The sequence below is a fragment of the Alligator sinensis genome, unplaced genomic scaffold, assembly GCF_000455745.1.
Source record: "Alligator sinensis unplaced genomic scaffold, ASM45574v1 scaffold994_1, whole genome shotgun sequence".
Taxonomy (NCBI): domain Eukaryota; kingdom Metazoa; phylum Chordata; order Crocodylia; family Alligatoridae; genus Alligator; species Alligator sinensis.
The window spans coordinates 526352-554252 of NW_005842488.1; the positions used below are offsets into that span (position 1 = coordinate 526352).

Consider the following 27901-nt stretch of genomic DNA (forward strand, 5'->3'; position numbering starts at 1 on the left):
CCTGTGCCGTGCCGTGCCGGGCAGTGCCGGGGCGTCCATGCGCGAGCGCGGCCGGGCCATGACGGGCAAGTCGGTGCGCGACGTGGAGCGCTACCAGGCCGTGCTGGGCAGCCTGCTGGGCGAGGACGAGAACAAGTACTGCGCCGACTGCCAGGCCAAAGGTACCGGCCCACGCGTGTCCGCGCCCGGCCCGTGGGGCGCGGCAGGGACCCCCCTGCGTGTGCGGGGGCGGCCCCGGGGGGCTTTTTGGCGGGGCCAGGACCCCCCTCTGCCAGCCCCTTCCCACCCGTGAGGGGAAACCCGCCGGTTCTTTCCCACGTTTTTCTCCTTTTAGAGAAAAATCCATTTTTTTCCAAGTTCGTCTGTTCCCGCAGCCCGCGTGGGGGGGAGGAACGCCGCGCCGCGCTGCCCTGCCCCAGGGGGGAGAAACGCGGGGCTCGAGCGGCCCCCGGGCTAACAAAATACTCGGTCGTTGGCGGGCGGTTTTGACGCCTTCTCGTGCTGTTTCTGCTTGTCGCGAAGCGGCTTCAATCCCTCCTGTTTTGAGCAGAAAAATAGGCTAAAAATCCTCTCTCCGCACCCATGAGACCTCCTGATGAAGCCTGAAGGAAGAGGGCTTTGCACATCAGCCCGGCGTGGGACTTTGCTGAAAATCCTCTTTTTAGCATCAAACCATCCTAAAAAAAAAAAAAAAAAGTGGGGGGGCAAGGGCTTCAGAAGCCGGTGCTGTGCGACTCGGCGAAGGGCCTACGCTTAGCGGAGTAAAACCTTTCACCGGAGGTGTAGCGTGGGCATTGGGTTATGTTTTAGGAGCCTGATCGTAGCAAAGGTCTTGAAAGGAGGCTTAGAGCTGTCAAAGGACAAGACTTTTTCCGCCCCCCCCCAATAGGATCCTCTCTGCTGGTTTTGACATTGAAATCGCTGCAGATTATTGTGTTCAATGTCAGAGGATTTCTGCTAGCTCTTGTGAACCCACCCTACTTCCTTATCCACGGGGGGTTTTTTAACTGAAAAGTGGGATTACGCAATACAGATGTGGTCCAAGGAGTGCCGTTTGGCAACCGCTGGCATATAGCGTTCCGTGATTCTTTGTAATTAATTTATTGGGAGGTTTGTTGTACTCATTGCGTTGTGCGAGGTGTCTCTGAAGAGCGCTTGGAGACCTGGATGGAACGAGTGGCGGGGTAGGATTTTGGGCTGAAGTTGGATCTTTAGCTTCTTAAATGCGTTCACTTTTGGGCCGAAGTCGGGTCTTGAACTTCTTAAATGCTCCCTGTGTAGTCATGCTGAAAACGTTGCGTCAAAGGATGCCAAACCGTGCCGTGTGTCTCTGTGACCCGCACGTGTTTTTTAGCATCGTGGCGGTTGGGTCTTTCACTGAACGTGGCGACTTGAGCGCTAATTCTTGGATGTACGTGTTGGCTCTCAAGTAACGACCGCACGCTATGGCTATACTCCTCTCTTGTAAAAACCCGTTTTGAGCAATATAAGCTGTTAATTTGTCCACATCGCTATACACGAGGAATCCCATCGGAGGAGTCATCCGGCGAAGCGTGGATTCAGTGTGACTCCTTATCCTGCTTTATAAATATCTGGAATGCGGCAATTCCAGTATGTATTAATATGCAGGAAATGGCAATTCCACAGCTGAGGATTATTACCAAAAATGGCAAATGGCTTGTAACACTGAATAATCAGTCATGTGACCTAAGAATACCCTGGTTCTAAAACTAAAGAAATTAGTCATGAAGAGTGGGCCACTGTTCTGTGGGACTGAATGGTAGGTTATTTCTGCAGGAGATTTGCTCTCAAATCTAACGAGAGAGCGCTTCGGCTCTGGGGAAGCTACGGATGGAGTTCCTGCAGTTCCTCACAAACGCGCTTTGTGACTGTTGGGTCTCTCTGCGTACATTGCTGACCACAAGTAGTCAGTACTAATTTGCTTACGAGATCAGGTAGGTTACGTTTCCATTAACATCTTTTTAAGTGCAGTTATTGTGGCTTTGAGGCATGGAATGCTCTGTCTTTCCAGTTGCAGCCATTAAGACCTGGGCTCTTCTTGCAGAAACTAGCCGAAGATCTAGTTCCTCTGAAGGCAGTTGCAAACTTCCACTGTGTTGGCATTGAAAATAGGCCTCTAACACTTGTGCAGCGTAAAGAACTTCTTTATGGATACGTGCCCCTAAATCTCCCCAAGGAGACTTCAGCAAATGAAAAACCATCTGCCACTTCAGTCCCTTTTTAAGGAGTTTTCTCCTTGAAACAATCTTGGTGTTAAAGAGTTAACTGGTCTGATGTACAACCAGTGATTTCCTGCTGCTAATGACATGCAAGCCTACTTCTGTTACATGAATAAGGTGTGCTGGTACATGGAGCATCTTGCACCCTGGCATTTTGATGCGCTTAGAAAGCTTTTGCTCAGAACATGAGGCTCTGGGGCAGCAAGAGATGGTCTAGTTCCTGGCAGCCATATTTCTGTGTCTGAGGCACTGTTCTGTAACTCGAGCAATTCCAGCTGGAAATGACACACTTTTTTGCAAAAGAGCAATCATTCAGCATCCTCATTAGACTAGGTAGTCACTGCCTGTACGTTGAAAATGGCCCTCAGGAGCATTTTATGCTCTTTTATTTCCTCATCAGCTGGCTTACTTTTAAGGGTTTCTGTGTAAAACTGCATTACATGTGGAGCTGGAAGCCAGGATGGAAGATGGTCAAGGCATGGAGGTGAAGGAGAGCAGGACCCATTTCTAGCCAGATAACCATAGCAGATCTCTCCAACACTGCACAGGTTGACTTCTTAGCTCTTTGCTTTTTATCTCCCTTTACTAGCTTCTTGCAATCTCATGCTGCTCTAGGTTGTAGTGTCTTTTGAAAGCTAGTGTGACACACGGCTGGGGACTGCTCGGATGCCACCCACACTTCCATTTCTGCGTGCTGTTCCTGATGACCTCACTCCGTTACTATGTAGAGGGTTTGACAGCTCAACAGTTGAGCTTGCGGGGAAGAGCTGAGTGACGTCACCGTACCTGTTAGGGTCAGCTGGTGTCCAGCCACATCTTCCTTCACTGTATTCACTAAAAGGAAACTACCCAAGAGATGTGTATAATGGCCTCTTCTGCGTGTGCGGGAGGAATGTCAGCTGTCTGGCTGCTTCTGACCACAGTAATAGGAATGCTATTGTAGCTACAACTTCTTCCTCGTTGCCTAACCCTTCTTAGGGCAGGTCTGTGTGGTATGACGGCAGTGACTCGAAGGCCTTGTTCACCATCGTATCCTTGCAAAGAGTCCAGCCTGCCAGCTGCACTAGTCTCCAGCCACTGAGTGTGGAATAAATGACTTGCCAATTTAAGTTGGTGAGAACCATTCAGCATAGTTTAGGTCCCCTTCCTTCACCCCACGCTGTCTCATTCAGATAAGTTAAGCTCTCTGGGAATAGCTGTTCTCTAGAGCCCTCTGCCAAAGAGCTGCTGGAGCAATTATAAGCACCTCCCTTGTGCCTTCTTGCAATAGCTGAAGTCTGCAGGGGATGAGAGCACAGGGCTTTCCTAGCTTAATCTAAGTCTGATAGCAGATGTGCTTTTCAAAGGCTGCTGTTTAGTTTCCTTAAGACTAAGCAAGGAGGTCTGCGTGATTCCCAGTGTTCAAGTCCCTGATACTAGAGGGACAGTCTGATGAAACTGGGGGAGCAGTTCTAGCAGCAAAAACCATCTTGAGCTAATAAGCATGATCCGTAGTAGTTCTAAGTTATTTATTTTGCAGGAAGTTGAGCAAGAGCTCTGATGCAGGAAGGAAGAAGATGCACAACTAAGTATGACTTGCTGTCCAGAAGAAGATTGCTCTGTTTACTCACAGTTACTTCAGTCGAGGCAGGTGGGAAAAGAATAAAATGCCTTGGAGTTATAATAAAGTACGCCCCCCTTCTGCCAGCGGCCCTTGGGGATCAAAAGTGCCGTGCGTATTATTGGCTTCAGGTAACATGTAGGCTCTGATCTCATGCTTACAACAGTGATATGAGACCACAGTAGTACGGTGGCGTACTGCAAGTATAATGCAAATCATTAAGCGTTGGCTCTACTTTGCTTTTCGCAGCCCACCAATTTGGGGGTTATGGAGCTGTTCTCCTCTGGCCAGAATGGCATCTCGTACAGTAAGTGCTTTGCAGGTATAAGTCAGCCATTTAAAAACACCCTGTTTCTGAGGATTCATGGTTGTTGGGGGCTGGAAGGCAACGTATCCATAATCTGGCTATGCTCAAAGCAACGTGGTAGTGCTTATATTGTCCCAAATGAGCTATGATCTGCTGTTGTGTCAAGGAAGGAGTCTTACTCGAAAGCTGCCTGTCTCCTTACTAGGCTGCCGGGATGCTTCCATAGAAAGAGACTACTTCTATTCAAGCTGAGGGCCTTCTAGGGACATGGTTTTGCTTTAACAGAGTTGTATAGTATGGTTATCACGAGCGGACTTGACACTCTGCAGCAGAGATAACCGATACAAAAGCTACACAAACTTGGACTACAGGTAAACTGTCAGGGTCATGATAAAATTGTGATGTGATATCAGGAGGGATGTCTTGAAGTTTGGATAACAATACCGAGCTGAACTGCTTTTTGAACTACTCCCTCTGTGAGCTGCTTGCCAACAGTGGCACTTTGGTAAATGCCTTGTACTAAACTACCATTGGATTAACGTGGGGGCTTTGGTGTGTTTCTGGCTCTGAACTTTTGACGACGTGTAGATGTTGTATTTGACTCTCTTCCCTCTCCCAAATTCCTCCCCTCTATTCTTCCAGTCCCATCTTTCCCACAGGCTCCTTGGATCCAGTATCGCTGATGGCAGAATGGCAGGTTCCTTCTCAGGGGGAGTTCCCCAGCGATGACCCTTCTCCAGCTCTGCTGTGTCCACTCATCAGCTTAAGGTTGCCCCTGTCATCATCGTCCTCCTCCTCCTGGTTTGTCTGAGTACCCCTCTCCTTTGTCTTGTGAGGACTCTACCCTCCGTTCCATTTGAAATCCTGCCCCTCCTGTATAACTCATTGCCAGCGAGATGCGAAACCTTACCTTTGCATTATTGTTCCTTTCTAACATAACATAGATTGTTTCCAGAGCAGGTCTCAGTTCTCCATTCTGGGTATTTGCTTGCTCTTGGTACAGTCGTTCTCACTTCTCTCTTGGGAGGGTTAGCACATGTTTTAAGCATCTGTAAGTAACTGAGTCAATGCACTACACAAATAAGGAGCCCTCTTACTAGCAGCTAGAAGCTGCACTTCCCTTGCAGTGCCTATTCTGAAAGATGCTGTGTTTGTCCTTCTGTCACTTGAACCTGAATTTAATTTTTGGAATCCTGTGCGTCAGATTTATCTCCTTGCATTGGTGGCCGTGCTATTTGGGCACATGTCTGTATCGAGCTCGCTACTATTCCCCTCCCTGCTCCCCTCCCCAAACTTGCTAATAGTTTTACTGTAGCAGTGTGTTTCAGGAAAAAAAGTGTGGTTTTTAAGCATACCCTGCAGCATTTGCAATCCAAATGTGCCAGTACATGAGGACCGGAAGGAGAAAACAGTGAGCCATTGCATATATACCGCGCTGCCAAAGCTGGAACATAGCAAACAAGTTGCAGGTCACTTCCCTAGGAAGATTCCCCTAGAATAGGTTTTGATGCAGGACAAAATAACTGCACACAACTCTACAATTAGTTATAGAAACTGTATGCTTCACTGTAGAAGGAGATGGGAAGACCCTGGTGAAAACTAGACCAGGGGTGGTTGAGAAGTGCCCTAGTAGGAAGGTGAAAAAGCAAGATGGTAAAACAGTCTGGGTGGAACCAGAAGGGCAAGGGGATAGTTTTTAGTGACACAAAGGAGGGAAGCCAGCAGTCACCTTTTTCCTTTAGGTGAAGATGAGAGCCGGTTTCCTCTTACTCTGTTCCTTGCCACTCTGACTCCGCCTAAGCTTGTCTGACTACCAGCTTGCCTGCCTTATTGACACCAGCATCCTTGGTCTTGTTAGTACCTCTGACTTAACCAGCAGGTAGGCTTTCTTGATTTCTTTTTTGTTTTTTTCCATGCTGGAATAACAGCTAAACTCCCTTTCTCACACAGTAGCAGTGTGTAGAGTCCTCCTATTAACTAGCTCCCAGTAACGGCTTCATGGGATGAAGAATGAATTCGGCTCTGGTTCCCGTGAACAGCCTCTTGGATGCTACGTGCCTGTATGATGAGGCACAGCAAAGGCCTGCTGAGTTGCCTCTTGTGTTCGAGGCTGACGTCAGCAGCTCTTTACAGAGAATTGAATAGCAGATGCGCTTCCTGCTGCCTGCCATGAGTTCAGCGGGGGTTTTGGAAGTCCTGCGATACATTGCTGTCTTTAATGTCATGCAAGAATTCAACTGAAGCTGCTTTTAAGTATAACATCTGCAAAGCGAAAAGAGGAAGTGTGGCCTGGTGGGTGGGGGAAAGGGGAGGCGGGACGGGGGGGGCTTACATTGGTACTCCTTTTAATTCTCCATGGCTTGATCCTACTACTTAATTTTTGAAACATCAGCTTAAAATTACTGACATAGCCTAGTGCATGTATGCCTCACTCTTCTGTGTTGTCAGCAGTTGTCAGAAGCTACAGGGTTAAACCGGAAGGGGAGAGAGATATCAGTTTCCTGCATGGCAAAGGTTAAAACAACACACAATTGCCTAGTTTGCCTGGCCAGCTGAGCACCGAACAGTATGAAATCAGTTTAATGCCTTAGCCACAGCAGTGAGGACTTAAATGAAGAAACCTCTGTCTTTTTAAGCTTTACCCTTCTCTATTGTAGATTGCCCTACCGGAAGCAAGAGCTATTTTAGAATAGGTGCCACAGCAGTTAGCAGTCATCACTGAACAATGGAGAGTGAGCTCTTGGTAGGATGGGAAGAGGGAACAAGCTGGGCCCTAGCTGCTGCTGTTTATGGTAGGTGGAGGTACCAGATGCAGACCTAAAATGTTGCAACAAGACTTTCACTTTGTAAGGCTAGGGGAAAAGTCAGCATGAGGAAAATAGCTTTGTGCATGGAAGGGTTTGCAAGAGCAGGAGCATTCGGGAATGATGTTGCCGAGTACCTGAAACAGCCTCTATAAATGCGCTGACTGCAAACCAGCAGAGAGAGCATGTAGTGTGGTAAGCAGAGGCTATAGATACAATCCATCTGCATTATCATCCCGGTGCTGCCAGATGCTGACCTTGGGCTAATCACTTAGGCTGGCTTAGAAACTGTAAAATGCGCCTAACGCCGACTTCTGTAGCTAACTCACAGCTCTACCACCTTTTACGTGTCAAAAGCCGTGACGATCCATATTGCAGAACACATCTTAAGGGACCAAATTTATAGAATATGACTGTAGCTGGCCTCTGAGCTATGCATTGTGATTTGAGTAAAAATTGTGGTTGGTTACTATAGTAACTGCCGGATAAATTACTCGAGACGTCAGACACCTTTCACAATCCCATTCCAGCCTATCTTGCAAACATTTATCACTCTTTTAAAGATAATTCACCTTGGGGAAAATACAAGTAGTTTATCAACGCTAGAGAGCCAAGAATAACTTCCCAGCAAACTTCAGTCTAGAAAGAGGCTGATCAGCTGTAGTGATTTCTTTACGGGCATCCATTGAAATCTAGGACAGAACATAATTGGACCTCAAATAAAATCTGTCCTCGGAGCTCTGGTATCTTCTCTTCTCTGATTTATGGAGACAGGCCTGGTTGCGTGTCTAAGGCCTCTCAGTCCTTTCCATTATAAGCAGTTGAATACTGGGTCGTCTAATGGAACCAAATTTACACCATGTGGGCTGAAACCTTGCATGCCATGGGGTCTGCCTGAGGCTGGATTGATTACTTTGAGAGAGCTAGTATATTAACTGAAGCTGTTTCCAGGAATGATGGAGAAATACATTTCTCCTTCTTGAGAGGTAAGGGTCTGTGTGCATATGTGATTCTTTCAGCATGTGTGTGTGTGTGTGATATTATTGCAGTAAGGGCTTGAAATTTGTCAGGGTCCTAGTATCCAGAATAACCCTGGACAGCCTGGTTCTCCTTTCTGTCTGTACTGCACCCCCGCACCCAAGTGGTCCTTAATTATGCCAAATTAAGTCTCTGAAAATCTCCCTGTAGTGCATGCTTGAAGGTTTGGTAGCTTAGTAGCTAACTCCTGTGTACTGAGCATGTACTATTCCCCTTGCAGTGCCTGCACGTTGAGTGACCTGCTCGTGTGCTGCTCCAACATCACTATCGATGAAAGTAGGACTTGTCTCCAGTCGTTCCTCCAGCTCTGTTACTGGGCACCAGACGAGAGATCAGGGGCTTTCTCCTGGGCCCTTTCAGTGCCTAGCCAGAGGAAGAAGTCTCTTGATCCAGAAAAGGAGGGGGCAAGAGGTTGGGGGTGGCTAGAAGCAAGGAGGTCAGGAAAATAGGAGGGAGAGGTCAAGTGAGGTCTGTCCCTAAGCCTGTGATGTGGGCGAGACTTGGAACTGCCTTCGTGATGAAAGTTAACGGAGATAATGCTTGCAATTGGACAAGGAAGAAAACTTAATGGCAGTGGTGGATGTGGCTCTGCCCTCTTCCCTCCCCTTGACCCCACAAAGAGATTTGAGTTTAAGGAAAGGGGAGAGGCATGTCTCATGCGAGATACTGTTCAGAATTGGCCGCATCAGAGCCTTGTCTTGCTCCCGTCAGATAACAGCAGAAGGAAAAACCATTTTACTCAATTTTGCCAACCACCCATGGGAAATCCCAGCCATGAACTTGTGGGCTGCTTTAAAAATGCTTGCTAGGAAGTGGGGTACTTCCAAATACTTGCACCTCTCTAGGGTGGCTGGAGGGGTAGCAGATAGCTGCTCTAGACAGCAGCATGTAATGTCAAGTGCAAACATATTTAATGAGAAGAAACTTTCCAGCTGGAGAATAAAGGGAAATGCAGGATCTGAAATGCCTGGCAGAGCTAGATCCAGCTTCACCACTAAATATAGTTTCATAGTTAGTAGGGTCGGAAGGGACCCAAGCAGATCATCAAGTCCGACCCCCTGCCATAGGCAGGCAAGGATGCTGGGGTCAAACGACCCCGGCAAGGTGATTATCTAGCCTCCTTTTGAAGACCCCCAGGGTAGGAGCGAGCACCACTTCCCTTGGAAGTTGGTTCCAGGTCCTAGCCGCCCTGACTGTGAAGTAGTGTAGCCTGAATCTTCTCTCAGTCAACTTGGGGCCATTATTCCTAGTTACTCCGGGTAGTGCTTGGGCGAACAGGGTCTCTCCCGTTCCCCACTGGTCCCCCTGATAAGTTTATAGATGGCCACCAAGTCCCCTCTCAGCCTTCTCTTGTGGAGGCTGAACAGGTTCAGGTCCCTTAGCCTCTCCTCACAGGGCCTGCCCTGCTGCCCCCTGATCATGTGAGTGGCCCTCCTCTGGACCCTCTCCAGGCTGGCCACATCCCTCCTGAATTGCGGCGCCCAGAACTGGACGCAGTACTCCAGCTGCAGCCTGACCAGTGTCGTGTAGAGGAGGAGGATCACCTCCTTGGACCTGCTCGTGATGCATCTGTGGATGCACAACAAGGTGCGGTTAGCCTTCCTGATCGCGTCCTCACATTGACGACCCATGTTCATCTTGGAATCAATAATGACTCGCAGATCCTTTTCTGCCTCTGCACTGATGAGAAGGGAGTTCCCCAACCCGTAGGTATGCTGCTGGTTCTTCCTCCCCAGGTGCAGCACCCTGCACTTATCCGTATTGAAACCTATCCCATTCTCATCTGCCCATCCCTGTAACCTGTCCAGATCTAGTTGTAGCCTGTCCCTCTCTTCTAGCATGCCCACCTCTCCCCACATCTTAGTGTCGTCCGCGAATTTGAACAAGGTGCTTTTCACCCCCTCGTCCAAGTCACTGATGAAGATGTTGAACGGTGCGGGCCTGAGGACCGAGCCCTGGGGGACCCCGCTGCCCACATCCCTCCAGGTCAAAAATGACCCATCCACCACCACTCTCTGGGTGCAGATATATAGCTTCTCTAGGTCTAAAACTCGGGAATCTCTTCTGGTGCATCCATATTGGAGAGGAACGCATCTCTAGACTCGACTTCTAGTATTTCTACCCCCTTTCTAGTTGTCGGCCCCTGCAGCTTTCACTGTTAGTGACTGGAGTGTGTTTTGTGACTTAACAGCAATATTGGCTCTAGATACTTAAGTGGCCCTCGGCTATGCAAAACGATGCTTACTGGCCATGGCTGTGTGCAGGCATCCTGAGGAGGGAACTTTCTGGCTGTATTTGCAATTGTCTTTAAGAAACTGGAACTATTGCTTGGCATCTCCGCTGTCCAGAGGAGAGAGGAGGTGGGAGCTGAACTGTACATAAAACGAGAGCGAGTGCAATGAATAAAGAAGGAAAAAGCCAGGAGAAAGGTGTTCTTGCATGTGTTTGTGGCAGAATAATGCCTCGGTACTCATGGTACAAGAGTGGCTTTCAAGCAGCTGTTCAGTTTATACTCACAAACATGACTTGGTGCTGGTTTTTTGTTTTAACTTGGAAAAACGTTGCAGCTTCCAGATAGGTATGTCTGACCTGGTTTTCCTTAAAGGCCAGAAGCATGCTTGTTTGAAGAAATTACTGTATGTTCTTGCATATTTTTGCATACTTTCCCCCAAAAACCAGCTGCTGGAAATGAGAGAGCACATTATACATGGGGAAATATGTATTCCTTATGTATATGAGGAAACGTGAGCTCCCCAGCTGCTCCTGCTCAGTTACTTACTACAAGGAAAGATCACTTTTTTTTCTTTATTCTGCCTTTCGGATGCAAGGTGTGTATGTCTTACTGCGGGGCATGTTGTATGCAAGAAAATATGGTGGTTTTCTTCAGGTATGGGCTTTCTAAGGACTACCACGCTGGAGTGTATGTCTTTAGCAAGCGATCTCCTTTCCCCCACCCTGCACATACCAGAGCCAGAACTCCAGAATGAGGTGTACCGCTATAGGCTGTTCTCAATGCCCAACATGTAACTCTTGCTTTAATGGAGAGGTTACTCCTGCTTTATTTTACAGGGCGAGTGATGATGCACCCTGTTCTGGTAGCAGCACTCGTCTGCAGGAGCAGCCGCTGCGATTCGGTCAGCTTCTGTTGAGTTTGCATCGTGCATTTTTGTAGGGTACATACGATTAACTCTGTGCAGTTCCTGGTGAAGCACGAAGTTTCCAGCTTCCCATTGCTTCGTAAGCCAGTGCTCCCAGTTAATCCTAATAATAAGCAATAATTTAATAGCATCTCTGAGCCCAGATGCTCTGGGGCGGGAATAGCAGCAAAATGAATCCATTGTTTTGTATCTGAGCAAATCTTTGGCACCATGGCATATGACGGGTTTTGGAAATAAGATTATATTGGACCCTAATGAAATGTAGATATGTTGGGCATGCACCTTGCTGGGGTGATTTGACCGCAACTGTCTTTCCTGCCCAGAGCAGGGGGGCTGGACCCAATGATCTCACAAGGTCCCTTCCAGCCCAAAACTTCTGTGAATGCCCCACAAATGGGAGATTTCTTTCCTCGGTGAAAAGAGAATTGAGTCCAGACTTCAGGCTTTTGCCTCAGTCAAAACAGGAGCGTGAATCTCTGTTCCAATCGGTACCGCTGTGTTCTTGGAGTTGGTAGCAGCTTCCTGGAAAAGGACCATCGCTTCTGTTGGAAACAAGTCCAAGGGTGCTGTGTTGCAGGCTTCTCCAGAGTAAAGAAGCTATCACTACTATGCTAGCATCTTCTAACATCATGGTGGCACCCGTCCATGAAGTCGGATAGCCAGCCTGTGGATGTTTCAAGTGTCTGGAGCACATGGCCATCTGTACGGTGAGAAAAGAGCCCCTCACCAACCTCTAGAGTGAATAATGTATTCTTTGGAGGCATGAGACTTGACTATCCCATTCTAGCTTGCATTGCCACTAGTAATATTGGTAAATTGATCTTTCCCACGAATCCCACTGCTGCACCTGCCTTGCAACCTTGGCTGGCATAGGGCTCCTTGTCCTGCGCAACACATCTTCATCTCCCAGTACTCTAAAGAGCGAGGCGGCCCCTCTCTGCTCTTCACGGTCCTTCTTTTCCTTAAAGAAAGACAAGTCTTGGAGCTCCACTCTTAAAGCCAAGTAAAATTACCTAGGATGTGGTTTGGTTGCAACATGCTTGCCTGGCATCTTTTTAAACCCTTCCTTGTCAGCTTGTTCCCTAGTTTTGGGATTGACGGGACAAACACTGCCTTGGTGTAGCTCCCCCAAAACCTAGGTTTCCACCAAGTATGCATTTGACTCCTATTTTTCTTTCATTGTACTTAAAATATCAACTAAGCTATTGTAGAAGAGAGAAGATAGGCACTTGCCTTGGACTTCAGATTCAACCTTGTTAGGCACAAAGTCATGTGCAGAGTAGTGCCTGCCGCATATTTGCTCGTGAGGGTGGACCACACCAGGAACAACACTCTTCAAATGTAAGCTGCTAATAAAAAGTCATCATTCCTCACTTAGTTGGCTGGTGGCAGAGTTCCCAAATGCTGTGCGTCTGGGCCAATTTTCTCTGGTAGTTGATCAAAATCTCATTACTTCTTGCTAAGGGTGGGCACAGACTCCATATGTTATGTTAAATCTTGTGGATAATCTTGCAATTCTAAAGTTCAGCTTCCCTTTTCTTTTCTTCCCCTTCCTTTTAAAAACAACTTCATAAAGTTGCCTTTCTAGATGTCCTGACCAGCTTCCTTGTACACTTCTAAGGTAACCTTGGCTTACCCCTCGCCAGCTGCGATTCTTCTGCTTTGGCCTCCCCTTGCAACAGCTAATTCATACTTCTCTCATAAGAGAGAGGATGGAGCAGCTGGGGTCCTGCTTGCTGCTAAGAATATTTCCAGGTATCTGGATTTTGATTTTTGATTTTTTCAGAGGGGGCGTTGTTGCCTGAACTCACTGCTGTTCACAACATGCCTTGCATCCCCTGTGTCTAAAGGGCTAGGGATTCCCAACACGTTGGGTCTAATGTCGACAGCTGAGTTTTGAGAGTTGCGTTTGGCGTGTAGCTAACTATCTCTCGCCATGAAGCATGGAGAATATGACTATCCTCATAGATCGCTAACAGACTTCAAGGTCCGTGGGGCAAATGCTGAAATGTTCTGCTGCCATATTAGTGCAATGCTGTTTGCATGACCACGCATGCTGCCCGTGGGACCCAAGAGGAAGCTGTGTTGTGTAACATGTCTTACCAAGTTCACTGATTCCTACGAAGGGAGGGAATTCCAATAAGTTCTCTTAAGCAATATCTGTTTCCAGAACAGACATCCCTAGTCAAAGGGCAGCATCGGACTTGATTTAGGGATACGTTTGCTCGTTGGCTGGCTGAACAACAGAGCTGTTCAGCTTCAGTTCACTGGAAGTGCTCCAGCTGGCTAGTAGTGACCCTTTGTACTAGGGGATGTGGATGTCTTCGTGCTGGGACCATCCCCATCCCTGCAAAAGTTCCCTCTTCTGCATCCCCCCCCCCCCCCTTAAGGAAGTTCTTACAGTATGTCGGACACCAACACATGCAATAATGTTGGTATTGATTAATCGGTCCAAGAGGAAATGTGCCCGCTTTCCAGCTGAGCTTTTGCTGGAATAATTACAGGCAGGGAGCCTGCAAGTTGAACAATTGTTTGCACTGAGATTATTTTATTAGGAATTGAATAGCTAAACACTCTCCTTCCTGCCCTAGGAAAGCGTCCATAGTCCCATCCCCCTTCTCAAAAAGAAAGAAAGAAAGAAAGAAAAAGGCAGTGGCTGTAGAGCCAATTTCTGCTTATTCATAAAAGCCTTCAGCAGGGTCATTAGAGGAAACTTTGCATTTTGGCTCCAGCTCCTTATGCAAGTGCTGAATGGATGGTGGGGAGTGAATCCTCCTGGGGATTTTTTTTTTTTTAAAGGAAATTCCCTCCGCATGCAGTTTGCCCTCTGTAGCAAATGATAAAGCAGTAGAATGAGACTTAACCAGCTGAGGATATACGTGAATTTTCGTATTTTTATCCAGATGGCTTCTAAATGCAGGCGGTTCTTGTTCCTAGTTAATCTACTTTTACTGAAGAGACTGAGGACGCTTGAAACTGAGATACTAAATCCTTAAACAGGTAAAACCATTAGCTTGCAGCATGGTATTTTGCTGGAGACAAGAGACACTGAATAGTTCCAGAACAGGGGTCGGCAGTGTTTTTGGATGGAGTGCCACCAACCCCCCGGCCTCACCTTGGAAGATGTTGGCATGCCAGGGGTGGACGGCGGGGAAGCCATGAGAGGCCTGATCCTTGTTGTGGCAGCACAGCCCTGGTCCCTTCCCCGCTGTCCGCCCAGAGGTGCACGTGCACCTGCTGCCAGCCATGAGCTGGGCCAGGGCTCTGCAGACCTCAGTGCAGGGGCTTGCAGCCTGCCCGCTGCCTGCTGTGAGTAGCCCAGGGTCCGTGGCAGGCAGCAGGGGCCTTCCCAGAGCTTGGGCCAGCCGCAGCAGGGAGCCTGGGGGCTGCAAGCTGCTACACTGAGGTCTGCAGAGCCCGGCCTGGCTCATTGCTAGCGGGTGCACGTGTGCCTTGGGGCGGAAAGCGGAGGAGCCACAGGGGTCTGATCCTGATTGTGGCAGTGCAGCCCCAGCCCTAGCCCCTTCCCTTCCTGAAGCACATGTGCCAGTCTAAATGCCTTCATGCACCACAATCTGGCACGCGTTGCCGACCCCTGTTCTAGAGACTACAAGCTTCATGTTCCCTTCTTATGGGTTAAGGTTTCAAATCTGTTCTGATTTGGTAAACTTTAGCTTCTTTAGGTCCTTCTCAGCAACTGTCTTTTTCCATCCATGCTGGCACTAATTGGGTAACTAAATAAACTGGAGACATGCCTTTGAGCTCCCTGTTCTTTTGTAAGGACATATCCCCAGGTCAAGAACGTTTCTGGAGATGCTGCACCAAGGAGAAAAGGATGGAGCCAGGTCTCCTGGGCTCTCGGTGTGCGTTCGGCTCAACATAACACCGTGTTGTCACCCTCTCTGGCCGGGGTGTAGAGAAGATGTGTCTTCGCTGAGATGCGATTAGAGGCAGATGTAGCAGTGCTTGGGCCCCTTGCTTTTGCGAACACTAAATCCACCTCTGATGGCATCAGGCTTGCTTGCCTAATACAAGTAATCGGTGCAGCCAACTTTCTTTGTTTAGCTCTTGAAGGCTTTGAAGCTGCCAGATGGCTGTGATTCTGCCAACCTGGATGGAGCTGTTCTTAGAGTTGTAAAGGGTTGGGTTTTTTGACTGTTTTATGGTCTGCTTTAATTATACACGAGAGCTGCTTTTCTTCCTGTTTTGTTTTTTCAGTCATTTGAATCGGGCATTTATCTCACGATTACAGAGCAAAAGGGTTTTGTGGTAAGTCAAACTGCTTCTGGGAGGCCAAGGGTTGCACAGATGTAGGGCCTAAGCCTCCAGCCCCTCGTCCACCCAGCTACTCCGTGCATGGCTGGTGTGATAAGGGCTGCAAGAGAAGGCAGCACCGTGCATCAGTTCTGCAAGCTGCGCTAACCAACCCCCTTAGGGGTAGGATGCTGCTCTTCTCTCCAGCTTTAAAAGCTGTGTCTTGCCACCAAAATATAGTGTTCCTTCACAAGGTTGAGTACCTCTTGCCTCTCTTCATAATTCATCAAATCCTCTGCTTGCCTTGTTCCCCTCTGGCTGTAACTCTGAATTTCAGCATAGTTTTAGCCTCAATTTTCCTTGTATCATTTTCCAGAAACTTTAGATTTTTTAGGTCCTGAATCCTTCCTGCAGTGTTGCCTGTGCCTGCTCACGTAGTGGGGATTTTGGTATACCTAACTGAGTGCAGGAAGCAGCATACTTGAAATACAGACTATGAAGCTTGACTAAAGAGTGGAAATAACATGGTGCAAGATGTTCTGGGTTAGACTTTCAGATGAGTAACTTCCTCTTTTTTTCAGATCCCATGATTCTGTAAAAGGAAAAAACTGCACTAAAAATTGCACAAGGAAGTACTGGGGCTTGCTCACATTTACATTAGTAGGCTAAACTTGGTCCCCGAGGTCTGCAGGGCTGGGCAGGCGCAGGAATTAGAAATGCTCGCAGCACTTTGATAGCATTTTAAAGAACAGCTACTGCTGCAGCTGCAGGATCAGTGAGGAAGGGTGTGGGGGGCTGATGTTTTGCTGATTCAAATACCTAGCCTCTGGCTCAGGGTTGCCTGTTCTGAACAGGCAGTCTGCATTTTGCTAACACCAGAGCAGTCCTAAAGAAGTCCTCTGCATCCTTCCATGCTCCTCATTAGTTGAGAAGGCCTGTGAAACTCAAGTGGACCATGGCAGTATAGTAGCTTGCTGCGTGGCTTCAGCTGTGCAAGTTTTTTAAGCCTCCCTCATGTTGCCATTGACAGGCTGGTACTTGTGTTCTGCCCATCATTAATGCTTTATTTATATAGTTCCTCTCTTTCCACTGCCTTGACCCTCGCCTGTGTCAGCGCATCACTACCCTCTAGGTAGACAGGTCCTCCAGTGTGCCATTTGTCTTAACACATTTATTTACCCTTAAGGAGTGTGTCCAGACGAGTGCAGATGTGCGGTCTGCAGGGGTGTAGGTTGCACATGCAGACGTTGCCCCGTGCTGCTACTTTGCAGCGTGGAGGTGTTGGGGTTTTTTTACCCTGGGAGATCCTGGGATTAAAAAAAAAACACGCCTAAAAGCAGAACAGCACCCGTGGCTGCAGCGTGCGTTGCCCAAAACTGGAGCCTGGCTGACCAGAGCCAGACTCCAAGCTGCAGCTCCTGGACTCCAGGTAAAGCTGCTGGGATCATCACAGTTGCTGGCCCCAGCCTCCCCTACCCCACCCGAGGCAACGTGCCACCAGAACGCACGACGTGCTGCCAGAGCGCGCGTGGAACACGCGTTCCCCGGGGACAGGTAGCAGCGGTACAAGATGTGCTGCTGCCGCTCCTTGTCCCCGGGGAAATGCACGTTCCCACGTATGGAGATGCACCCAAGGAGTGCAATGGTATTTTGCTCCTCTTTGAGGAGTTAACATCACCCTGGCTTAATGCATGAAGTCTTGAGCAGCTGCTACTTGACGCAACGAAGAATAAGGGTTGAGCTGTGGGTCCCGAATGTGCACGCTCCCACAGGATTGCAGTAGAGATGTAATAGGGATTTACAGTGCAGTATTTTATGTACATACTTCTGACTGTCACCACAGTTGGAGTGTCAGTTTTTCCTAACACCGTGTCAATCAAAACATTGGTTTGGGATCTAAAACACAAACAGTTTGGTATTTCTACTTGCCTCCATTAATTTTATTTTTTATTTTTTTATTATTTTTGTAGCTTGTCTCTTGGGACTCTTGACTTCATGTGCTTCTCTTTACCTCGCTTTCTTCTCGGTTCATCTTCATTGTGGCGAAGATCAGAGAGAACCCTTCTGTTGGCTTGAAAGATAGCATCTGTTGGTGCCAAACCAGCATTGGCAGCTTGCAGGGTTTTGATGGCTTAAATATTAATTTTTAGAAAACATCCATTAGCAGAAAGCATTTTCAGCTAATGCAAAATGAAATCTTAGGGCTGTGGATGTTACAGCCGGGTTTTCCCCAGGCTCAGATTTCCAGAACAGGGTGGCAGATGCCTGTCACTTTATTACTCAGTCCTTGCAGCTTCTCGTCCTCCTTTGTAAATGAAATATTAAAATGACAAGAGAAGCATGGAGCACTGAAGATGGTGTTTCCTATGAAAGTACCCTGCTATCATTGTGAGTAGAAAGGTAAATGGTTTTAAATAAGAAATGCAAAACTCTAAAGCTCTTAGTTCAGAAATGGTCGCTCTTGTTAGACCATCTAAGAAATCGCAAAAAAAAAAAAAATCTTTTTCTGCAAGCTTTCTTGCAGTGGTTTTAAATAGCACTACACGAGCCTGTCTAGCAAGCTAATTACTATGGCTCCTGAAGTCGGGTCTGGTGCACCATTAATTCTTTTGATCCTACAAACACAAAATGTAGCCTAAACCTAGCATTAACTTTAACCCTAAATGATTTCTAGGATCTGTTGGGGTTGGGGACATGAAGTCTCCTGCCCTGTAGGTATTGTTGGAAATGAGTAATCCAGGCAACTGCCTCTGTAAGGATACTCTGCTTGAAGACTGGAAACTGGAAGTCAAGGTTTCCTCTGTTCTTCCTGGCTTTACTGCAGACTTTGGAAAGCTGCTTTCCTCCCTGCTTCTGTTTTGAGACCGATCGCTTGCCTCCTGCCAAGAAACTGTGGCCTTTCCTCCATGAGCTTTGAGGGTGGATTGTAGGGCATGCTCGTGGACTCCTAGGTGCTGGAAAGCAGGCTTTATCTTCACCAAGGAATACCTCCGCACCCCTTATTGTTGGGTTGGGGACAATGCAATAAAGATTCCTGATGCTCCGCTGCATTGACCAAGACGGTCCATCTCGGAGGCTATTTCTGGTAGCAAGGAAGCTGAGAGCAGTGGCGATGCTGACTCAACGTCCATCTCGATGTCCTTGAAGCTGGACTAGACCCCATAATGCCGGCAAAGGCATTGCACAGGTGAAGAAAAAAAAGCCAGTGCCCTCTGACAGATGCAACCCAACTACTTGTGATGTCTTTGCTGTTAGCAGTGCATATGCAAAGCTACAGGAAGTCCAGAAAACAGGGGAATGCTGTGAGCTGTGAACCCCAATTGCCCTTAAAGGGGAGAAGGACCATCCTTTGCATGGTGGGCAGAGTCCCTCCTTCTCTGGTCAGCTTCTGGATCCATTGCTGAGCTTTCAGGTCCTGGCTTCTGAACTAGGGACAAGGAAGCTGGTTACCCCATCCCTGAACAGATGTCCTATTGATATCTTGCCTAATGGCATACTGTTTGCTCGACTAAAACTCCTCTTCAGGGCAGGAACTGTGTGTTTGGAAAGCATTGGCCTGTTGTGGGAAGTACTGCAATGTATTGCTGCCTTTCTAATAGGGGTTGACAGCTGGGGGAAGAAGGGTATGGCATTGTGGTGCCCCATGTCTTGCTGCTCCAGATACGTTCGCACAAACCCACCCGTTGAAGTTACAATGAAAAGACTGAGGCTGGTATAGCATCCTCGGGCTTGAAGCCGAATGCCAGGGTAGCATATTCTGGCTGACAGCATAACTTAAAATGGCACTTGATGGAAGGGGTGTTTGCTCGTGGAGGGTCGAAGAAAGCGTCCTCGCTGTCTTATCTGCCTTTAACTCCAACAGAAACTGCTTCAAAGAACTAAAGGCTACCTGGTTCTCCGAGTTCGGGATTTGGCTGTGGCTATTTGAAGATTAGCAAGGAGGCATTTTAATACAAAAGTCTGTCCTCTGAGCATTCATATAGTCAAGTGCTGTCCTAGAAAAGCATCTTCCACCCTGTCTTGCACAACAGCTCTGCATCTCGGGGAATAATACTTTTGCAAGCTTCCTAAGCAAGCAACCGTCCTGGAGTAACGTGCCCGTCATTCTGATGCCGGGTGGCGAGCAAGCTCTCCTGCGACAACTTTCTGCTGCTGAGTAGATGCACGCGCCTTGTGTACATCTGGGACTGTCTTTCAAATGGCCTTGCTTGAAATACAGAGGAAAAACAAGCAGACAGTGCCATCCTCCAAGGAAAGACTAAGGAACATCAGCATGCCGACGTGGGGGGCAGGTTTTAAATGACAAACCCCTCCAACCTTGCACACCTGCCTGCAAAATGGATGCTTACCGCAAGGGCACAGCTTCTCTCTCTATTTATTATCTCCCTACAGCCTCTCTCTCTCTCAGCAGGCATAATTCAGTGTGCTTGTATTTACTTAATCCTTCAACCTACTGTAGCACAGTTCAGAGGCCAAAAAGAGGACCACTTAGGCTTGGTATTGTGCTACTTATGCTTGTTTGCATGCCATTGCAGTTTGCAAACCAGCTACATAAAGGCCCAGCCAGGCTAAATGTTCAGAGCTTGGACCTCTTGAGAAAAGAGCCAGCTCTCCAGAAACAAGCCTGATGCTCAGCAAGGTAAGAACATTGCCAAAGTTGTTCCAACCTGGCCTAGATCGAACGCGGTTAGTCGAGTTGTGCTAATTTTGGGGTGCTAATTCCGAGTCCGTTTGAGAACAACGTGCGAGCGCCACCTGGTGGCTCCGAGGAGCAGTCTCCGGAGTGGTCTCACTTGGCAATGCATCCGTTTCCTTCGGCAAGAGCTGTGTGTACGATGAGTGACGTTAGCCATGTAAATCTCTCCCCCATTTGTGTCCCAGCATGGCCTCCCTCCTTCAGCACCTTGGAGCTCTCCTGTCTGTCAAAAGCTGCATGCTAATGGTGCCTAATCCAAAAGTGTCTAAAACCAACGTCTCTTCCCTCCGTCGGGATCCCAGCCAGGGTTCCCGTTTGCTGTATGAATCGATCGGGCTATTGGGATATGGAGGGGTTGTGAATGTCCTTGCTGCCTGCCTCCTTTCTCTGTAATCTTTTGCAGCACGGTCATCTTGCGTATAGCCAACTTCATGGCTCTTCTCAAGAGTGAGGTGCAGACATCGTGCTTTGTCTTGGGGTCGGGTGGATCAAACACTAGATGCTGCACATCCTCAAGCAGCAGCGTTTGGCCTAGTTTGATATGGAAATCCAGTTCTTCAGAGCACGCTGCCCATAGCAGTGACTCTATCTCCCTCTGCCCTAAATCAAGGCTTTGAAACTTGATTGCAATACAGGTCTGGCCGGGTAAGATGTGCTGACTGCACACTGATTGCCCCTGTATCATTCAGGGGGTGGGGAGAGGGGAAGGTAAAAGGCACCCATTTCAGTGCCATGGGGTTGCTACCCTTTCACGTGTGTTTGGCTTCTGCCTTTATATGCCAATAGCCCAAACTGGAGGTGGGAATGAACACAACCCTTGTTGCCTACTCTTAAGAGTTCGATCTCTTTTTTTACAAAACCTGCCGGTGTTTGTAATCCCAACCTCCATTTGAGTTGGAAATACAAAATGGTCAATCCCAAGTTTCTCCCATAAGAGTTGGCTCAGGGTAGTTGCAGGCTGAGCGTTGTCAGAGTCTATGGTACCATCTTTGTCTCTTTTATAGGGCCACGATGGGCATCCTGGAATATCGGAGTGTTCATTTGTATCCGCTGCGCTGGGATCCATCGCAACCTAGGAGTTCACATTTCCAGGGTCAAGTCTGTGAATCTCGACCAATGGACACAAGAACAGATACAGGTAAAAATGGAGCTGGGGTGGGATGCAACCACAACTGCTGTGCTGGCGAAACGGGGGTCAGTAAGCCAAAGGAACTGTCATTTATTGGATCAGACTACAGGTGCCTCTAGCCTAGTATCCCATCCCATGGAGCAGCAGAAGGTAGATGCCAAGAGGAAGGCTGAACAGGCCGTGTCCAGAACCTGGAACAGGATAGTGGAAGCTCCCAGCATTTAGAGTTGTGGGGTTTTTTTTAGGAAACTCCAATTCAGAGCCTTCCCCTCTAGCGACTATGTTCAGACTGTCTCGTCCAAGCATCTGCTCACTTCTTCCCTTTTTTTGAACCAAGTCAGACAGCCCCTGCAACATCTTGTGGCAATGAATTCCCCCTCCCTTCCCCCCCACAGTTAATTAACACTGTTTGAAAATAACCTTCCTCTTGTTAGTTTTAAACTAACTACCTAACAGTTTCATTTTGCAGTCTCAAAATACTAGAAGTAGGAGGCATTAAAATCCCTATTTACTTTCTCTGCATCACTTTAATATTTTCATATCCTCTATCGTGTTCCTGTTCAAGTGTCTGTCTTCTAGGCTTGAAAAGTCCTAGCCTATTTAGTCTATCCTTGGATGGAAGACCCTCCATGCTCCTGATCATCCTTGACTAGTTTTTTTTCTCTTTTGTAGACTTTCTAGTTCTTCTTTCACCTTTTTTTGAGGTCTGGGGACCAGAACTGCACACAGTGTTTGAGGTGTGGACACACCATAGTTTTATAAAGGGACTTGTTTTATTTCCAATTTCCTTCTTAATTCCTAACATATATTTGCCACTGAGCTGATATTTTTAATGAACCATCCTCAATGACTCCAAGATGCTTCCTGTGTGGTACAAGTTTATGTAGAACCCATCATTGCGTACGGATATTTTGGGTAGCTTTTTCCCATGTGCACTGCTTTTACTTAGCAACATTGGAATTTCATCTGCCACTTTGGCCATTTGCTCTTTTTTTTCCACAAGATCCTTTTGTAGGTTCTCAGTCTGCCATGGTCCTTACCACCGTCCCCCCCTTAACATAACTTTGGCACACTTGGCTCTCTCTCTCTTTCCTCCCCTGTTCCCAGGTCACTTATGAGTAAGCTAAATTGCATTAGGCCCAATGCAGACCCTGTGGACCCCATTGGTTACTTCTTTGCATTTGGAAAATTGAATAGGTTGGTGAGGCATGACCTTCCTTAAAAAAGCCATGCTGACTTCTCTCCCCAGCAAATCTTGTTCACCCAAGTACTAAACAACTTTATTCTTTTTATTTTTATTTTATTCCTTTAATTATTGTTTCTACCAGTACACCAGGAACAGATGTTAAACCCACTGGCCTGTAATATCCTGGGTCTACAGAGGAATAACAGGTGCACTTACTTGCATTTGGCCAGATTTCTCCCTCTGGTACATGCTTCTATATACATGCTCTGACATCAGATCGTTCTCAGACGTTTCAGCTTCTTCCCTAATTAGTTTCTTGAGGATTATTTTGAAACTTGGCAAGGCTGTTGAGCTGCAGAGATGAAGATCTCTGTACAAACCGTGGAAAATGAGAACCTGAAGCGGAGAAACCCATGTATGCAGACATCTGCCGAGGGAGGGGTGGGTACTCGTGCCCTGAAACAGAACTATAGAGCAAGTGGGATGGAAGTGAGAGAAGGAAAACTGCAGGGCAGACCCTAACTAAGGGCAATAATTCACTGGGGTTTGAGTTAGATAGGCTGCCAAGAAAAATGTTGAATCTCTTGAGTAAAAAGAATAGCGTAAGAATAAAATCACTGTGGTCAGATGTATGGGATGATTCAGTAGCACTTTCCCTCTAAATACTAGTCTGAAATTTTGGTAAGCATAGAAATGCCCCCCTATGCTCCTCTTGTGCCAAAAAAAAAGCTTCAAACACATGGGGGTCCTCTAGCTGATCATAAACCCATGCCTCAGTTTCCTCTTTCTCCTCCCTCAACTTAAGCAATTGCTGGCATCCCAGGGGAATATTAAGCTAGACACAAGAGTGCAGGCAAGTTTTTGAAACCTGTGTGTGCTGCCTCTAACCTAAGAAATGAATGTGGCTCAAACTCTTGTGTCTTAAAACAAATGGCTTGAACTCTCTCTTTTGAATTGCAGTGCATGCAGGAGATGGGGAACGGAAAGGCAAACCGTCTGTATGAAGCCTACCTGCCAGAGAACTTCAGGCGACCTCAGACAGATCAGCATCCTTTTTTTTGTACCTTGCTACTGGAGGATAATAGAGACTTTTAATCTTGTGTAGAAGGCTTAGCAGCAAAGAGGGCTGCTGCCCTAATCTTCGTGTGCGTGTGTGTCAGCCATGAGAGAGGCTTCCCAGCCGGGCGCCCTCTGTTCAGTGCTTCAGATTTGTTACGTTACAGCTCTCCATGAGAGAGCTCTCAAAAGGATCACTCCTAAGCCATGGAGTGTGAGAACTAGGTAAAGCCAAATGGCTACAACTGTAAGTCCTGGCATGAAACACATTGTCGGTTCTGTAGTAAATTGAAAGGCCGACTGTCAAACGGACCCTACAGAAGCTAGTGGGAGCTGAAAGTGTGATGTGTGCCGTCTTAAAAATAAGGCTAAATACTTTTTTAATTACAGAAGGGTACAGCAGGAGTCTAGTGATGATTAAGCTAATGAGAAAAAGGATGGCTGTCCAATGACAAGCTAGTAATGTAAAAGGAAGCTTGGGTGCCTTGCGTTGAAATGACTGCTGTCTTGTGTAATGACGTTAAACGTTGCCTTGGCAGAAGTATGCTACTAAATGATAGTAAGACAAATACTTAGGTAATATAATTCGATAATAGTTACTGTATCATCCTGCTTAACGAATGGTATGACCTTGCTTTCTAGCCTGACCTACCTCCTCTTTGTATTGTGTGTGACGTTCATCAGACTAGCTTACCGGGCTGCGGCTGCCTATAAAATAAAGCAAAAAAAATGGTTCACTTGTTTTAATCTTAAACCAGCTCTAGGAATCCCAGCCACTTACTACAGGAGCCTGTCTTAATGTTGATGTTGCCTTAAAGGAATGAATAAGAGCTACTGCTGAAATAGCTTTCTTGAAATAGCATTGTTTTGTGGTTGCAAGGTGCTTTTCTAGGGCTGTTTGACTTTGCGTACTCGTACAGCTTCCACTCTTGAACGATTCCTCCTTAACAAGCCTCTTGCAGAGCTGTGGAGGGCTTCATTCGGGATAAATATGAAAAGAAGAAATACATGGACCGAAGTATCGATATCGGCATTTTCAGGGTTAGTGTCTAAATACCTTCGCTTGCATAAAAGAAGCTTTGAAGATGCATCTTTTCTTGTTCGATTCTGAGCTGATAACTCTATCAGTTGGCAGCCATACAGGACTAGTATTTATTTGCTTAACAGTTTTAACGTTTTACTTAATAGTGACACTGCTGAAAATATGGATTTCTTAGAAGTGTTGTAGTGGGATCATACACCCTTTTCCAAAGGGAGAGTGTATCTAGGTCATTTATTTGTTGCCTGTTTTTATTATGGGTGTAAAACTATTGTGTGAACGTGCTGAAAACTGATTGTAATCTCTCATGCAAGGCACTAGGGAAACCTGTTTGTTTGCAAATGGGGAAATGATGTTTACAAGGCAAACGAGATGTTCTTATCTGTCAGCATGAAAAAGTGGCGTGAAAACTGCGTGGAAAACTAGAACTTCTATTTTTTTTATTTCAACTTTTTTCCCAATGCTGTCAACTGCAACTTCCCCTTCTGTCTGCCTTGATACAGAAAGAAAAGGATGACAAATGGAAGAGGAGTGGCGAGCCAGCATCAGAGAAGAAACTGGAGCCCATAATCTTTGAGAAAGTGAAAATGGTAAAAACAAACATTGTCGTGAGTCTGTTGTGAAGGACTGATTTGGAAAGGCGGGTTTCTTTAAGCAGGGTAGGGGTAATACAATACAGATCGAGACTTTCCTGGGCTCTGATCAAGGAGAAATTGATGCCTCAACTAAATCACTGGCTTGATGATTTGTGGTCCTGTTTCTCATCTACAACAGTGGTCAGGATCTAGTGGTTAAGGAAAGGAGAAACTTTTTTTTTTTCCCCCCAAATTTTGGAAATTCTGAATGTCTTCTACCATCCCTGTCTCCTGAACCTGGATTGTTAACTGGCTCCTCTTCCCTTTCCAATCTAGCAGCAGGGCTTATCCCTACAGTTGAAGCCCTGTGAAGGTAAATTATAAGTGGGCAACAAGAAACGTCGTTTTTTGTTAGACTTAATTTCCAAATGGCTTGCCCAGCACAGTACATCTCTTATCTTCAAGAGTGATAGTTTCCATTTCCCTTCAATTAAAGAGAAGGCATGAACAGACTAATTGGGTATAGCCATGTCTGCACTATTTCTTCAGGAATAAAGACCTTTTCTTTCTGCCCCGCCACGCCACGCCAATCTAAGCAACTGCTTGAATCCTGGACTGTGTTCAGGATACACCAGCCACAGCTTATGTTGATGATAAAACCTAAACTGGGTTTTAATCCCACAAAGGGGATTGTGGACCAGTCCAGCTGAGGGAGAGCTGTCTCTGCGGAAAAAATGAACTTGCATCTATTTTTACTTCTAACTGACCTGATACATCTGTCAAATCATCTGCAGCTGATTAAGTGCCCGAATACCTAGTTACAGAACTACAGCTGAGGGCTGGCTTTTCAAATGAAGCTGGATGATGCTTGTAAAACATGCAGGGCTGTAAGTGGAGTTTCTTGTGATGTGAAGCTTGACTGGATCAGCTGCAAGAGAGGAAGAGCAAGGTTGTGCTCTGAGACCTGGAAGCCTTTGCAGTCTGATCCCTTCTTCTATAATGGGACTGATCTACTACCTTGCTGAGGGTCACTTAAAGGTGCCTCATGTGAGAGCATGAATACCTTGAAATTCAGCCTCTGCCATGCTTCATAGCGGAAGGCGCAAATGTGTGACGTTCCCTTTACATGGCTAGTTCTATATAAGCTATATGGGGCTGATCCAGCAATCCTAGGAAAGTCTGTTGAGTTGGCAGTGGTTAAAGTCACGCCCCTGACATTCCTCTTTGGGTATCCGGTTTTGGGCTTGTGGCTTCGGTCCTTATAGAGGTTGGCTGACCAGGGTTTGAGAGCCCGCTCAGTTTGAATTGAATCAATACAGTGTTAAACAAGGCTTTTCTGAATTTGGTCTCCATTACTTTAACCGAGTAAAAGCAAGTTTTGAATCAGTGAAAGGCTTTTGATGTCTGACTGTCTTGTCTTGTTTTGATTTAAGCCTCAAAAGAAAGAAGAAACGCAACAAGCCAGGAAAAGTCCCCCGAAATCAACTGAACCTGTAGTGGACTTGTTGGGACTTGGTAAGGGAACCCTTAAAGAGCATTTTATAGCCCCCTTGGAAAGTGCTGAATCTTTTAGAGAGATTCTCAGTATAATACTCTGTGGCCTGGAGGCTGCCCCTCCAGCGTCTCAAATGCCCTCTAACTTCTCTTTTAACAATCCTTTTGAGATAAGTAGGACAAACATGTGCCTCCAGAAGCAAGGGTGACGGCTTGTGGTGCACACTTGTTTGAAGGTTTTTCTAATGCAAAGCCAGAGATGATCTAACTGGAGGGTCTGACACTAATGATGCAGGGAAGGTCACTCTTAATGGTGATCTCTCATAAGTGTTTTGATACACATGCCTGGGGTCATATTTGCAGGCCTGCTGAGGTGCATGCCTCTAGGGAGATGACTGCTACTGTAGGCTAGTGTATTCTCTGAGAGCTCTTGCCCATCATAGTTAGGCCGAGCCCTGCGTTATCATAATGAATCTTAGAGACTTTTATTAAATCTACATAATGCAGTCTGGCTGCTCAATCATAGTCTGGCAGATGCTAGTTCTCATTTTATCAGTGTGGGGTGAAGGCAAAAGACTCCATGCCAAGTGGCAGGCTGTACTGAGTCCTTATTGTCTCTCTCTTGGGCATTTGGGATCCTCTCCTGAGATCATTTGTAGATAAGGAGTGAACAAAATTGCAGCTTGCCAGCTGATTGGATCTGGCTTGCAGGGGGTGCCCACCAGTTGGTTGGATCCAGCCCATGGCGCTCCGCATGGGGCTGAGCCCCACACAGGGAAGCCCACACTGTGCTCCAGCCCATATCTGCCAGTCCTGGTCTGGGCCAGGGCACACAACTTCCAGCAAGGCTACTTCTGGTGCAGCTTCAGCCACACAGGTGCTGCTTAGCTCTCCTCGCCTCCCGCAGCAGCTCCTGCTGCGCCACTCCAGGCAGAGTGGGCAGCTTCCGCCCCAGCGCGTAGGGCTCTGGCTCCAGCTTCTGGCTGCCTCCCAGCCACTCCACCCACCTGGTGTGGGTGGCTGTGTAGATGGGAAGCAGCCTGGAGCTTCAGCAGAGCAGCTCCTGCCCCAGCGTGCGGGGCTCCATCTCCAGCTCTGGGGTAGGAGCTACCCAGCTGAAGCTCCTGGCTGCCTTCCAGGAGCTGGAGCCCTGTGTGCTAGGGCTGAAGCTCCCAGCTTCCTTACACCCACTCGGCTGCCCAGCGCAGGCGGTCGAGTGGGTGGAAGTCACCTGGGAGCTGGAGCGCCACGTGCTAGGGCAGGAGGTTCCCAGCTACTTTCCACCCACTCAGCCACCCACACTGGGTGGGCAGTGGCTGGGGGGG

The 27901-nt window shown here is 47.3% G+C and overlaps 1 protein-coding gene across 2 annotated transcripts in view; it reads left to right on the plus strand.

The window, feature by feature from the left end:
* Positions 1 to 6: 6 nt before the first annotated feature.
* SMAP2 (small ArfGAP2) overlaps positions 7 to 27901 on the plus strand; it is a 32691-nt gene continuing 4796 nt past the window's right edge. The window contains exons 1-7 of one of the 2 annotated variants that reach the window (XM_025212859.1): positions 24 to 161; positions 3760 to 6026; positions 21102 to 21235; positions 23373 to 23458; positions 24431 to 24509; positions 25011 to 25097; positions 26516 to 26597. In XM_025212859.1, coding sequence (XP_025068644.1) covers positions 23376 to 23458; positions 24431 to 24509; positions 25011 to 25097; positions 26516 to 26597 — 331 coding nt within the window. In that variant the 5' untranslated portion in view covers positions 24 to 161; positions 3760 to 6026; positions 21102 to 21235; positions 23373 to 23375. Of the gene's footprint in view, positions 162 to 3759; positions 6027 to 21101; positions 21236 to 23372; positions 23459 to 24430; positions 24510 to 25010; positions 25098 to 26515; positions 26598 to 27901 lie in introns of both variants that reach the window. The other variant, XM_006031236.2, reaches the window with a different exon arrangement.